The following is a 14,031-nucleotide window of genomic DNA, read 5'->3' on the forward strand; positions in this document are numbered from 1 at the left end:
TATCATTACTAATATGATGTCTCGAGATATAAGGCACTCTTACTGATTTTAATGTGTACCCGCATACCAGCACAGTATGTAAGTTTATTTAGGTACAGGTATACATGAGTATAATTATCAGAGTATATATAAAATATGAAACAACTTTTAACCCTTTGAGGGTTTCGGACGTACTAGTATGGCTTACGACCCAGGGTTTTTGACGTACTAGTACGCCTAAATTCTAGCGCCCTCAAATCTAGTGGGAGAAAGCTGGTAGGCCTTCATATGAAAGAATGGGTCTATGTGGTCAGTGTGCACAGTCTAAAAAAAATCCTGCAGCATACAGTGCATAATGAGAAAAAAAAACTTTGACCATTTTTTTGGAATAAAACAGCGACTTTGCACTGTATTTTCGTATGGTATTTATTGTTGTATTCTAGTTTTCTTGGTCTCATTTTATAGAATGGAAGACATATTACAGAAATTGAGATGATTTTGACTGGTTTTACAATGAAAGATACCTTGAAATTGAGCTCAAAGTAGCAGAAATGTTCGATTTTTACCAAATTTCAAAAGTAAGCAAATCGTGCCAAGCGTGCAATGCACGTCAACTGGTGAGTCTAATATTCTTTCACAAGTGCACCAATAATATTTATACCATTTTTTACACTAATGCAGTAGTCTGCATAACAGTAAATCTTATATTTTTTGTGAGAATAAAAATTCAAAGTGGACAGCAAAAGAATATAAGAGGGGCCTTGAGACGTGACTAATGACCAGAGGAAATGTCATTTTAGTGCCAGGAATGTCTTTCTTGTTTATTCTGGACATTATTCGGAAATTGGCATCTTTTGAAATTTGTGTGAAATTGGCAAAATTGCTAAATTCTGACCACTGTACTGGATAGTTGAATTTCATAAATGGGTGGTTTCTTGCACCCATTCGATAGAAAAAATGGAGTTCTAGCGAAATATTCATATTTTTTGTCGACTAGTACATTGGAATTGGCCGAAAATGGGGCTCAAAGTGGGCAAAATCGCCGATGCGTAAACATCGCCGAGACCGCTAAATTTACGAGAGCATGATTCTGTAAGTTTTCCATCAAATTTCAAACTTTTGGTGTCCTTATGATCGGGAAAAGATTCTCTATCTTTTCATAAGAGAAAATCATTTTTTTTTTTTTTTTAAATTTGGCCGACCCTGAGAACAAGTTTCGGAGAGGGCCTGTCGACCCTCAAAGGGTTAAAAACACTTGAAATTTTGGAGTTTCCAGACATAATGGAGAGACTTAGTGCTTACGGATCTCACAGAGAATGTAAACAAACAGGGTGGGGCGCGGTGACCGTATTAGAAAGTCAGGTGGGGAGAGCCGTATAGCGAGTTTTGGTCATAATTTGAAATAACCGTATTAGCGGAACGCCGTAAAGCGAAACACTGTAAAGTGGGGCCCTACTGTACTGTGTTAAATGACAGTCTACTATATTTATACAGTAGTGTACTGTTTTTTTTTTTTTTCGACAAGTTGGCATCTCCCACCGAGGCAGGGTGACCCAAAAAGAAAGAAAATCCCCAAAAAGAAAATACTTTCATCATCATTCAACACTTTCACCTCACTCACACATAATCACTGTTTTTGCAGAGGTGCCCAGAACACAACAGTTTAGAAGCATATACGTATAAAGATACACAACATATCCCTCCAAACTGCCAATGTCCCAAAACCCCTCCTTTAGAGTGCAGGCATTGTACTTCCCAGTTCCAGAACTCAAGTCCGGCTATATAAAATAACCGGTTTCCCTGAATCCCTTCACTAAATATTACCCTGCTCACACTCCAACAGATCGTCAGGTCCCAAATACCATTCATCTCCATTTACTCCTATCGAACATGCTCATGCACACCTGCTGGAAGTCCAAGCCCCTCGCCCATAAAAAATCCCTTACCCCTTCCTTCCAACCTTTTCGAGGATGACCTCTACCCCGCCTTCCTTCTCCTACAGATTTAAATGCTCTCCATGTCATTCTACTTTGATCCATTCTCTCTAAATGATCAAACCACTTCAACAACCACTCTTCAGCCCTTTGACTAATACTTTTATTAACCCCACACCTTCTCCTAATTTCCAGACTCCGAATTTTCTGCATAATATTTACACCACACATTTCCTTTAGACAGGACATCTCCACTGCCTCCCACCGCCTCCTCGCTTCTGCATCCACAACCCAAGCTTCACACTCATATAAGAGTGTTGGTACTACTATACTTTCATACATTCCCTCCTTTGCCTCCATCGATAAGGTTTTTTGACTCCACATATACCTCAACGCACCACTCGCCTTTTTTCCCTCATCAATTCTATGATTAACCTCATCCTTCATAAATCCATCTGCTGACACGTCAACTCCCAAGTATCTGAAAACATTCGCTTCTTCCATACTCCTACTCCCCAGTTTGATATCCAATTTTTCTTTATCTAAATCATTTGATACCCTCATCACCTTAGTCTTTTCTATGTTCACTTTCAACTTTATACCTTTACACACACTCTCAAACTCATCCACTAACCTTTGCAATTCTTTCTTTAGAATCTCCCATAAGCACAGTATCATCAGCAAAAAGTAACTGTGTCACTTCCCATTTTGTATTTGATTCCCCATAATTTAATCCCACCCCTCTCCCCAACACCCTACCATTTACTACTTTTACAACCCCATCTATAAATATATTAAACAACCACGGTGACATTACACATCCCTGTCTAAGACCAACTTTTACCGGGAAGTAGTCTCCCTCTCTTCTACACACCCTAACCTGAGCCTCACTATCCTCATAAATACTCTTTACAGCATTTAGTAACTTACCACCTATTCCATATACTTGCAACATCTGCCACATTGCTCCCCTATCCACTCTATCATATGCCTTTTCTAAATCCATAAATGCAATAAAAACTTCCCTACCTTTATCTAAATACTGTTCACATATATGCTTCAATGTAAACACTTGATCTACACATCCCCTACCCACTCTGAAACCTCCTTGCTCATCCGCAATCCTTCATTCTGTCTTAGCTCTAATTCTTTCAATTATAATCCTACCGTACACTTTTCCTGGTATACTCAGTAAACTTATTCCTCTATAATTTTTACAGTCTCTTTTGTCCCCTTTCCCTCTACATAAAGGGACTATACACAGGGCCGGATTAAGAAGTCTCCGGGCCCTAGGCTATTCAGATTGGCGGGGCCCCTTTGAGTTACGGGTAAGCGAAGCAACCCCTTCCAGCTTGGGGGTTGGGGGGGGGTCTGTGTGAGCCTGTTTAAGGTCTAATTAAATACATTCTGGCTATTTAGATTAAATTTAATAGGGAAAGTACATCAAGACAACCAAAACCATTTACCAACAGCCATTATAACTATCTTGTTAAATCATGCATTTTAAAGAGAATAAACTCAAGACAGCATAGTATTACTAGATTAGGCTATTAAAGTAGTGACATCATGTACCTATTATATTCAGCATAACCACTACAGCACTATTATTCCCTTTATAAATCACTGACCATTATTGTTATCATTGCATCATGCATAAGACTATCAAATCATATAAACTACAGAAAGTTGGAGAGGAATATCCCATACTCACCCATTAGTGGGAAAAAACAGCTGTTCTGATGTAAACAAAGGCGTGTTGAGTGTTGCCATCTATGGTTAGGTTTATTTATTTTTATTTTATTTTATTTCATTATTTATTTTTGTTTTGATTAATTTTTAAAAATCAATTTTACTCTCCAAACACTTGAACTTTTTAGGTAGGGACCCCTTTGCACTTGCACCATGTGCACAGTCTTGGATGAGCCCCTGAACCCCTTGGACCGCGGGGCCCCCAAATGTGCGGGGCTCTAGGCAAATGCCTAGTTTGCCTATGCGGTAATCCGGCCCTGACTATACATGCTCTCTGCCAATCCCTAGGTACCTTCTCCTCTTTCATACATTTATTAAACAAAAGTACCAACCACTCCAACACTATATCCCCCCCCTGCTTTTAACATTTTTGTCATGATCCCATCAGTTCCAGCTGCTTTACCCCCTTTCATTCTATGTAATGCCTCACGTACCTCCACCACACTAACATTCTGCTCTTCTTCACTCCTAAAAGATGGTATACCTCTATGACCAGTGCATGAAATTACTGCCTCCCTTTCTTCCTCAACATTTAAAAGTTCATCAAAATATTCTCGCCATCTACCTAATACCTCCATCTCCCCATCTACTAATTCCCCTACTCTGTTTTTAACTGACAAATCTATACATTCCCTAGACTTTCTTAACTTGTTTAACTCGATCCAAAATTTTTTCGTATTTTCATTAAAATTTCTTGACAGTGCCTCTCCCACTCTATCATCTGCTCTCCTTTTGCACTCTCTCACCACTCTCCTCACCTTTCTTTTACTCTCCATATACTCTGCTCTTCTTATAACACTTCTGCTCTGTAAAAACCTCTCATAAGCTAACTTTTTCTGTTTTATCACACCCTTTACTTCATCATTCCACCAATCACTCCTCTTTCCTCCTGCCCCCACCCTCCTATAACCACAAACTGCTGCCCCACATTCTAATACTACATTTTTAAAACTATTCCAACCCTCTTCAACCCCCTCACTACTCATCTTTGCACTAGCCCACCTTTCTGCCAATAGTCGCTTATATCTCACCTGAACTTCCTCCTCCCTTAGTTTATACACTTTCACCTCCCTCTTACTTGTTGTTGCCACCTTCCTCTTTTCCCATCTACCTCTTACTCTAACTGTAGCTTCAACTAAATAATGATCCGATATATCATTTGCCCCTCTATAAACATGTACATCCTGGAGCCTACCCATCAACCTTTTATCCACCAATACATAATCTAACAAACTACTTTCATTACGTGCTACATCATACCTTGTATATTTATTTATCCTCTTTTTCATAAAATATGTATTACTTATTACCAAATCTCTTTCTACACATAGCTCAATTAAAGGCTCCCCATTTACATTTACCCCTGGCACCCCAAATTTACCTATTACTCCCTCCATAACATTTTTACCCACTTCAGCATTGAAATCCCCAACCACAAGTACTCTCACACTTGGTTCAAATCTCCCCACGCATTCACTCATTATTTCCCAAAATCTCTCTCTCTCCTCTACTCTTCTTTCTTCTCCAGGTGCATATACTCTTACTATAACCCACTTTTCACATACAACCTTTATTTTACTCCACATAATCCTTGAATTAATACATTTATAGCTCCTCTTTTCCTGTCGTAACTTATCCTTCAACATTATTGCTACTCCTTCTTTAGCTCTAACTCTGTTTGAAGTCCCTGACCTAATCCCATTTATTCCTCTCCACTGAAACTCTCCCACCCCCTTCAGCTTTGTTTCACTTAAAGCCAGGACATCCAGCTTCTTCTCATTCATAACATCCACAATCGTCTCTTTCTTATCATTTGCACAACATGCACGCACATTCAGACTTCCCGCTTTGACAATTTTCTTCATCTTATTCTGTATTGTATATTGTAATAAACATAGAGGAAATGAACTCTAATATGCATTATTTAGGTATGCATACTGCTCATGGAGCCTGTTGTAAGTTTGAGTTGTTGGTAAACGAGTACATCGCCAAGTGAAGAAAGGCTGTATATATATGTATGCATATATACAATACAGTATATATACTGCTCAGAAATTTTAGGTTGTCTATAGAATGTAATGTTGTGTTTTTCAGGTTGGGGCGCACATTTTTAGAAGAGTTATTGGGTCGAGTGTTATTACTGCAAGCCTTGGACCTGCTAGCAAACCCTGACACATTGAATTTAATATTTCTTCTTCTTCTGAGTCGTGACTCATCACCGTGGTTACCTCATAAACCTGAGCCAGAGGTTCTTCTACTCAAGAACTTTGCTTCGGTCAACACACACCCTCGTAACTCTGTAAGGCAGTGATCTCAAGCGTTAGCATTTCACTGGGGTTCTGGTTAGTTTCATTTTGGGAAAGCAGTCATCTAAATTATGAGAAAATAAAGTGCAGTAATTATGTTTTAGCTAAAAAAAAAAAAATTAAAATGTCTGAATTAATACAAGAAATTAGTGTAATGGTTGAAGGATGGTTATCAAAAGAAACTAAATGAGTAGCACACAATGTAGTACACTGCACCCTAAAACCTTAACCTATACCTGAGTATATCTATATCTTAGGTTTTAAGATGCACTGCTACATGGTGAAGCTGTGTGGTGACCCCACTCTGTCTTCTAATTTCTGCACTCCAAATTCTCTGCATAATATTTACACTAAACAGTGCTCTCAAGCATGTCATCTCCACTCCTTCCAGTTATTTTATTTTTTTTTTTTTTTTTTTATTATCACACCGGCCGATTCCCACCAAGGCAGGGTGGCCCGAAAAAGAAAAACTTTCACCATCATTCACTCCATCACTGTCTTGCCAGAAGGGTGCTTTACACTACAGTTTTTAAACTGCAACATTAACACCCCTCCTTCAGAGTGCAGGCACTGTACTTCCCATCTCCAGGACTCAAGTCCGGCCTGCCGGTTTCCCTGAATCCCTTCATAAATGTTACTTTGCTCACACTCCAACAGCACGTCAAGTATTAAAAACCATTTGTCTCCATTCACTCCTATCAAACACGCTCACGCATGCCTGCTGGAAGTCCAAGCCCCTCGCACACAAAACCTCCTTTACCCCCTCCCTCCAACCCTTCCTAGGCCGACCCCTACCCCGCCTTCCTTCCACTACAGACTGATACACTCTTGAAGTCATTCTGTTTCGCTCCATTCTCTCTACATGTCCGAACCACCTCAACAACCCTTCCTCAGCCCTCTGGACAACAGTTTTGGTAATCCCGCACCTCCTCCTAACTTCCAAACTACGAATTCTCTGCATTATATTCACACCACACATTGGCCTCAGACATGACATCTCCACTGCCTCCAGCCTTCTCCTCGCTGCAACATTCATCACCCACGCTTCACACCCATATAAGAGCGTTGGTAAAACTATACTCTCATACATTCCCCTCTTTGCCTCCAAGGACAAAGTTCTTTGTCTCCACAGACTCCTAAGTGCACCACTCACTCTTTTTCCCTCATCAATTCTATGATTCACCTCATCTTTCATAGACCCATCCGCTGACACGTCCACTCCCAAATATCTGAATACGTTCACCTCCTCCATACTCTCTCCCTCCAATCTGATATTCAATCTTTCATCACCTAATCTTTTTGTTATCCTCATAACCTTACTCTTTCCTGTATTCACCTTTAATTTTCTTCTTTTGCACACCCTACCAAATTCATCCACCAATCTCTGCAACTTCTCTTCAGAATCTCCCAAGAGCACAGTGTCATCGGCAAAGAGCAGCTGTGACAACTCCCACTTTGTGTGTGATTCTTTATCTTTTAACTCCACGCCTCTTGCCAAGACCCTCGCATTTACTTCTCTTACAACCCCATCTATAAATATATTAAACAACCACGGTGACATCACACATCCTTGTCTAAGGCCTACTTTTACTGGGAAAAAATTTCCCTCTTTCCTACATACTCTAACTTGAGCCTCACTATCCTCGTAAAAACTCTTCACTGCTTTCAGTAACCTACCTCCTACACCATACACTTGCAACATCTGCCACATTGCCCCCCTATCCACCCTGTCATACGCCTTTTCCAAATCCATAAATGCCACAAAGACCTCTTTAGCCTTATCTAAATACTGTTCACTTATATGTTTCACTGTAAACACCTGGTCCACACACCCCCTACCTTTCCTAAAGCCTCCTTGTTCATCTGCTATCCTATTCTCCGTCTTACTCTTAATTCTTTCAATTATAACTCTACCATACACTTTACCAGGTACACTCAACAGACTTATCCCCCTATAATTTTTGCACTCTCTTTTATCCCCTTTGCCTTTATACAAAGGAACTATGCATGCTCTCTGCCAATCCCTAGGTACCTTACCCTCTTCCATACATTTATTAAATAATTGCACCAACCACTCCAAAACTATATCCCCACCTGCTTTTAACATTTCTATCTTTATCCCATCAATCCCGGCTGCCTTACCCCCTTTCATTTTACCTACTGCCTCACGAACTTCCCCCACACTCACAACTGGCTCTTCCTCACTCCTACAAGATGTTATTCCTCCTTGCCCTATACACGAAATCACAGCTTCCCTATCTTCATCAACATTTAACAATTCCTCAAAATATTCCTTCCATCTTCCCAATACCTCTACCTCTCCATTTAATAACTCTCCTCTCCTATTTTTAACTGACAAATCCATTTGTTCTCTAGGCTTTCTTAACTTGTTAATCTCACTCCAAAACTTTTTCTTATTTTCAACAAAATTTGTTGATAACATCTCACCCACTCTCTCATTTGCTCTCTTTTTACATTGCTTCACCACTCTCTTAACTTCTCTCTTTTTCTCCATATACTCTTCCCTCCTTGCATCACTTCTACTTTGTAAAAACTTCTCATATGCTAACTTTTTCTCCCTTACTACTCTCTTTACATCATCATTCCACCAATCGCTCCTCTTCCCTCCTGCACCCACTTTCCTGTAACCACAAACTTCTGCTGAACACTCTAACACTACATTTTTAAACCTACCCCATACCTCTTCGACCCCATTGCCTATGCTCTCATTAGCCCATCTATCCTCCAATAGCTGTTTATATCTTACCCTAACTGCCTCCTCTTTTAGTTTATAAACCTTCACCTCTCTCTTCCCTGATGCTTCTATTCTCCTTGTATCCCATCTACCTTTTACTCTCAGTGTAGCTACAACTAGAAAGTGATCTGATATATCTGTGGCCCCTCTATAAACATGTACATCCTGAAGTCTACTCAACAGTCTTTTATCTACCAATACATAATCCAACAAACTACTGTCATTTCGCCCTACATCATATCGTGTATACTTATTTATCCTCTTTTTCTTAAAATATGTATTACCTATAACTAAACCCCTTTCTATACAAAGTTCAATCAAAGGGCTCCCATTATCATTTACACCTGGCACCCCAAACTTACCTACCACACCCTCTCTAAAAGTTTCTCCTACTTTAGCATTCAAGTCCCCTACCACAATTACTCTCTCACTTGGTTCAAAGGCTCCTATACATTCACTTAACATCTCCCAAAATCTCTCTCTCTCCTCTGCATTCCTCTCTTCTCCAGGTGCATACACGCTTATTATGACCCACTTCTCGCATCCAACCTTTACTTTAATCCACATAATTCTTGAATTTACACATTCATATTCTCTTTTCTCCTTCCATAACTGATCATTTAACATTACTGCTACCCCTTCCTTTGCTCTAACTCTCTCAGATACTCCAGATTTAATCCCATTTATTTCCCCCCACTGAAACTCTCCTACCCCCTTCAGCTTTGTTTCGCTTAGGGCCAGGACATCCAACTTCTTTTCATTCATAACATCAGCAATCATCTGTTTCTTGTCATCCGCACTACATCCACGCACATTTAAGCAACCCAGTTTTATAAAGTTTTTCTTCTTCTCTTTTTTAGTAATTGTATACAGGAGAAGGGGTTACTAGCCCATTGCTCCCGGCATTTTAGTCGCCTCATACGACACGCATGGCTTACGGAGGAAAGATTCTTTTCCACTTCCCCATGGACAATAGAAGAAATAAAAAAGAACAAGAACTATTTAGAAAAAGGAGAAAAACCTAGATGTATGTATATATATATATGCATGTGCGTGTCTGTGAAGTGTGACCAAAGTGTAAGTAGGAGTAGCAAGATATCCCTGTTATCTTAGCGTGTTTATGAGACAGAAAAAGAAACCAGCAATCCTACCATCATGCAAAACAGTTACAGGTTTTTGTTTCACAGTTATCTGGCAGGACGGTAGTACTTCCCTGGGTGGTTGCTGTCTACCAACCTACTACCTATTCCAACCTACTACCTACTACCTTCCAGTTGCCTCCTCATTTCAACTTTCAAAACCCATGCATTACACTTGTATAAGAGTGTTGATACTATTGTACTCTGATACATTCTCCTTTCTTTTTTTTGCTCCTGCTGATACACTTTCCATTGATGCCTCAGCACCCCATCTACCTTTTTCCTTATATTTTAGGGTACAGCCTCATCTTTCATAGACACATCTGCTAACATGTTCACTTTTAAATATCTACAACTATGACTAGAGAACAGGGAAATCCCCTGGAAGAAAAAGGGTGAGTGGGGAATTGGGAATAGAGGAAGAATAGGTTGGTGAGAGGAAATTTTAGCCAGTGCTAAACCAAGCTGCTAAGTGACTAGGAAATTTATAGTATAGCAGTGTCATGATGGCTGGTAGGTTGGTGTAGACATGGAAAATAGCATGTCACAAAACACAGATCATGTGGCATTAGTACACCCCTTCACAACAGTGGAGGTCAACATTATGGAAGTTAAAAATATTGAAGAGCAAGGGGAAAAACAGACATATTTAAGGCCTAGGCTTGTTAAAACAGGCCTTGGGGAAGGTAGGGAGGAGAATTTATCTGTAGAGTAGTTTGGATACATGTATATATAGGGAGTAAAATAGGTTGTGTATGTTAGTAGGTTGTGTATGTTAGTGGGTTGCACATGGTCTTGTTGCGGTAAGTCTCATCACGTGATTATTCAGGAAATTACACAGGAATTTTTGTGCACTAAGCTGGAGGTTGAAATTGTTTGAATTTGAGTCTTGCTAGACAGTATCAAAGATTTTGTCTTTTTGCAATGAGCTTTCTTTTGACTGTGTGTTCTGTGATGTGATTGTAATTGAATTATGATAAGAGCATCCTGGTGTTGTGTTCTAGGTGTCTGCAAAGGCAGAGTTTGATGTCGTTTGTGTATTTTGCCAAGTGTATCCAGGAGACTAATTGGCTGGTAGTTTTTAAGGTTGGCGAGATCTTTGTTTGGTTTTGGGATGAGTATAGCTGTGATAGACTTGAATAGTATGGGGAAGTAGCCAAAGGCTAAGGAAGCATTAAGGAAGGTTGGATAGGTAATGAGTCAGGGAGTTGTTTTAACATGATGTACTTGAGGCTTAAAGGTCATTTTGAAAGGAGGTGGGTGAGAATCGTTTTGATGTCAGAATTGGTGAAGAGAATGTTGAGTTGTTGCATGGAAGTGAGGGAGGCTAGATACATGAGGCAGTGTGGTGTGATCTGATGGCTATGTAGCGTGTTCCTCTGTTTTATGGCGGGTGTTCTCGAGTACAGAAAGACAGGGTGGATGAGGGTGGAAGATGTACAATATTCCCAAATGAACTTAAAATTCTTCCAGGTTGGTGATGTGTTGTTTTTCAGCTTTGCTTTGAGAGAGGGCATGTTTTTGTTGTAGTCATCCCCTAAACAACAGAGATTGTAGTTGCTTAGGATGGTGAGCCCTTCCCCTGGTACAGCACTTGGGTGTATCAGTGGGAGTTGGTGGTGAAGCAGTTGTGGTAACAAAAGATGAGATGTTTAAGTCTAGCAACAGAAAGAGAGTAGTGAGTAACATGTATTTGTTTAGGAATAGCTTTTTTGTATGTCTGTGTGATGGTGTTGTGTATTAGGTTGAGTTGAGTGTAATGTGTATGATAGGTTTGTTGTTGTAGTCATATACAATTTGTGTTGTCTATGTGTTGTTTGAATGTGCCCCAGTTTGCATGTTTGGATGAGTAGGATGGTGTAATGGAGATAAGAAATAAGTTAAGTGAGATGTGCAGGGTGATGAGAATATGGTTTGAACCTGTAAGGCGGCCTGGTAAGATGTAATGTTAGAGATGAGAGGTGATCTTGTTTATTAGAATGATATGAAACCTCTCCTTGGTGTAATGTCCATAGAAGATGTTGAAGTGTGGGCCCAGGTGTATTACTTTTTGTGTGTGCTCTTAACCCTTTGACTGTCGCAACCCCCAATCCTGAGGTGTCTCCTGGTGTCGCAAAATTTAAAAAAAAAAAATATGTTTTCTTATGAAATGATAGAGAATCATTTCCCGATTGTAATGACACCAAAAAAACGAAATTTGATGGAAAACTGACGGAATTATGCTCTCGCGAAGTTAGCAACCTCGGCTCTGTTTACAAATCGGCGATTTCGCCCACTTTGAGCCCTATTTTCGGCTAATTCCATTGTTCCAGTCGCCCAAACTCATAGCTATTTCTTTAGAACTCCATTTTTTCTATCGATTGAGTACAAGAAACTGCCCATTTACCGATTTCAACTACCTAATAATGTGGTCAGAAATTTGCAATTTGGCCAATTTCACGAAAACTAAAAAATATGACAATTTCAAAATAAGGTCCAGAATGAACAATGCAGACATTCCTGGCTCTAAAATAACATATTCTTTGCTCATCAGTCATGTCTCCAGGCCCCTCTGATATTACTCTTGCTTTCTGTTTTGAATTTTTATTCGAACAAAAAATAGAAGACTTACTATTATGCAGACTACTGCAATACTGTAATAATTGTATAAATAACATGAACCCATTCATGACTGCATATTAGAATGGCTAGTTGGACATTTATTGGACAATGGCATCACTTGTTTACTTTTGAACATTGGCAAAAATCAAACATTTCCCCTACTTTGAGCTCCATTTCTAGGTTCTTTTTATAGTAAAATCAGTCAAAATCACCTCTATTTCTATAATATGTTTTCCATTCTATCAAATGAGACCAAGAAAACGAGAATACAACCATAAACATTATATGAAAATAGACCACAAAGTCGGCATTTTAATTAAAAAACGGTCAGTTTTTTTTTTCTCATTATGCACTGCGTGCTCCAGGATTTTTTTTATATGGTGCACACTGACCACACAGACCCATTCTCTCACATGTGGGCCTACCAGCTTTTTCCTGCTTGATTTGAATCCGCTAGAATTTATGAGTATATATATGTCAAACACGGTACCTCGTAAGACGTATATATACGGCCGCGACAGTCAAAGGGTTAATAGAAACAGTTGGAGGTTGAGTTGTTGACTTCTGTTGTGGTGCAGGGATGTGTGCTAGAAGGTAAACAGGTGTGTCTACCTTCTAGCACACAGATAAGTGAGAAATAGCTAACAGAAAGGCACAATACCGTGACTAGAACAATACACAAATAACCTGTACATAGGAGAGAGGAGCTTACGACAATGTTTCGGTCCGACTTGGACCATTTACAAAGTCACACGAACAGAAAGGAGAGAAGGAGTGAGTATATGTGTGGGTTATTTGTGTATAAGTGAGAAATTATGTATGTTTGGTATTGGGGTGCATATATGTAGTAAAGAAAATGTTTTGTATACAGTGTTGGCAGATTTATTGAGGTTCAAAAGGGGTACAATATTTTGCTAGTGCAGACTGTTTGCTTGGGTTTATTTATGTTTCAGGCATCTGGTAGTTGTATACATGCCTGGAGTATGGGACAGCAGCAACCTGTAGCATCCTCAGTGCATATACAACAGTGGTGGCGAGGGCCATTTTTCGTGACTTATAGGTAGATTTTTTATTTGTTTCTTCCCTATTTTCTTATTTTGGTGTTATTTTTTATTATATTGTTGAGAACATTCTTGGGAGCTATCTTTCTATGGAGTAGAGGGCTAATGTGTTTTCCTTGAAGGAAGAGAACTCTCCGTGAAGGAAATAGCATGGCAAATAGGTTGATTCGAGTCGACTATTAAGTGTCTCATATGGAGGTCATGTGACCTGCCTGTCACCATGATTCCTGCTCCTAAATCAATCCCTGGTTGACCTTAGAAGACCTCTATAGAGACAGATCAGTTACTGAAAAGAACCCTGCAATTTCATCATTTGAAGTAAAGAAAACTCACGTAAGCGAATAATTAAGACACGTGCAACATTTAGGTATCAGTATTCCGAAATGTTTCGCCTATACATTAAGCTTCATTAGTTGAATACAAAGAAGGCCCAGGAAGCAGTAGAGATGTAATCAGTCCATCACCCCTTGAAGAAATAATTTTGAGGTGTTAAGTTCTTCAGCCTGG

At 39.5% G+C, this 14,031-nt stretch overlaps 1 protein-coding gene across 1 annotated transcript in view; it reads left to right on the forward strand.

Annotated features, from left to right (window-relative positions):
• The window catches only part of LOC128685684 (sorting nexin-14), a 395,830-nt gene that overhangs the window by 94,542 nt on the left and 287,257 nt on the right, over positions 1-14,031 (forward strand). Inside the window, exon 5 of the mRNA XM_070088102.1 lies at positions 5,757-5,961. Within this exon, the coding sequence (XP_069944203.1) occupies positions 5,757-5,961 (205 nt within the window). The remainder of the gene's footprint in view (positions 1-5,756; positions 5,962-14,031) is intronic.

Source organism: Cherax quadricarinatus, chromosome 23, assembly GCF_038502225.1.
Source record: "Cherax quadricarinatus isolate ZL_2023a chromosome 23, ASM3850222v1, whole genome shotgun sequence".
NCBI classification, from domain to species: domain Eukaryota; kingdom Metazoa; phylum Arthropoda; class Malacostraca; order Decapoda; family Parastacidae; genus Cherax; species Cherax quadricarinatus.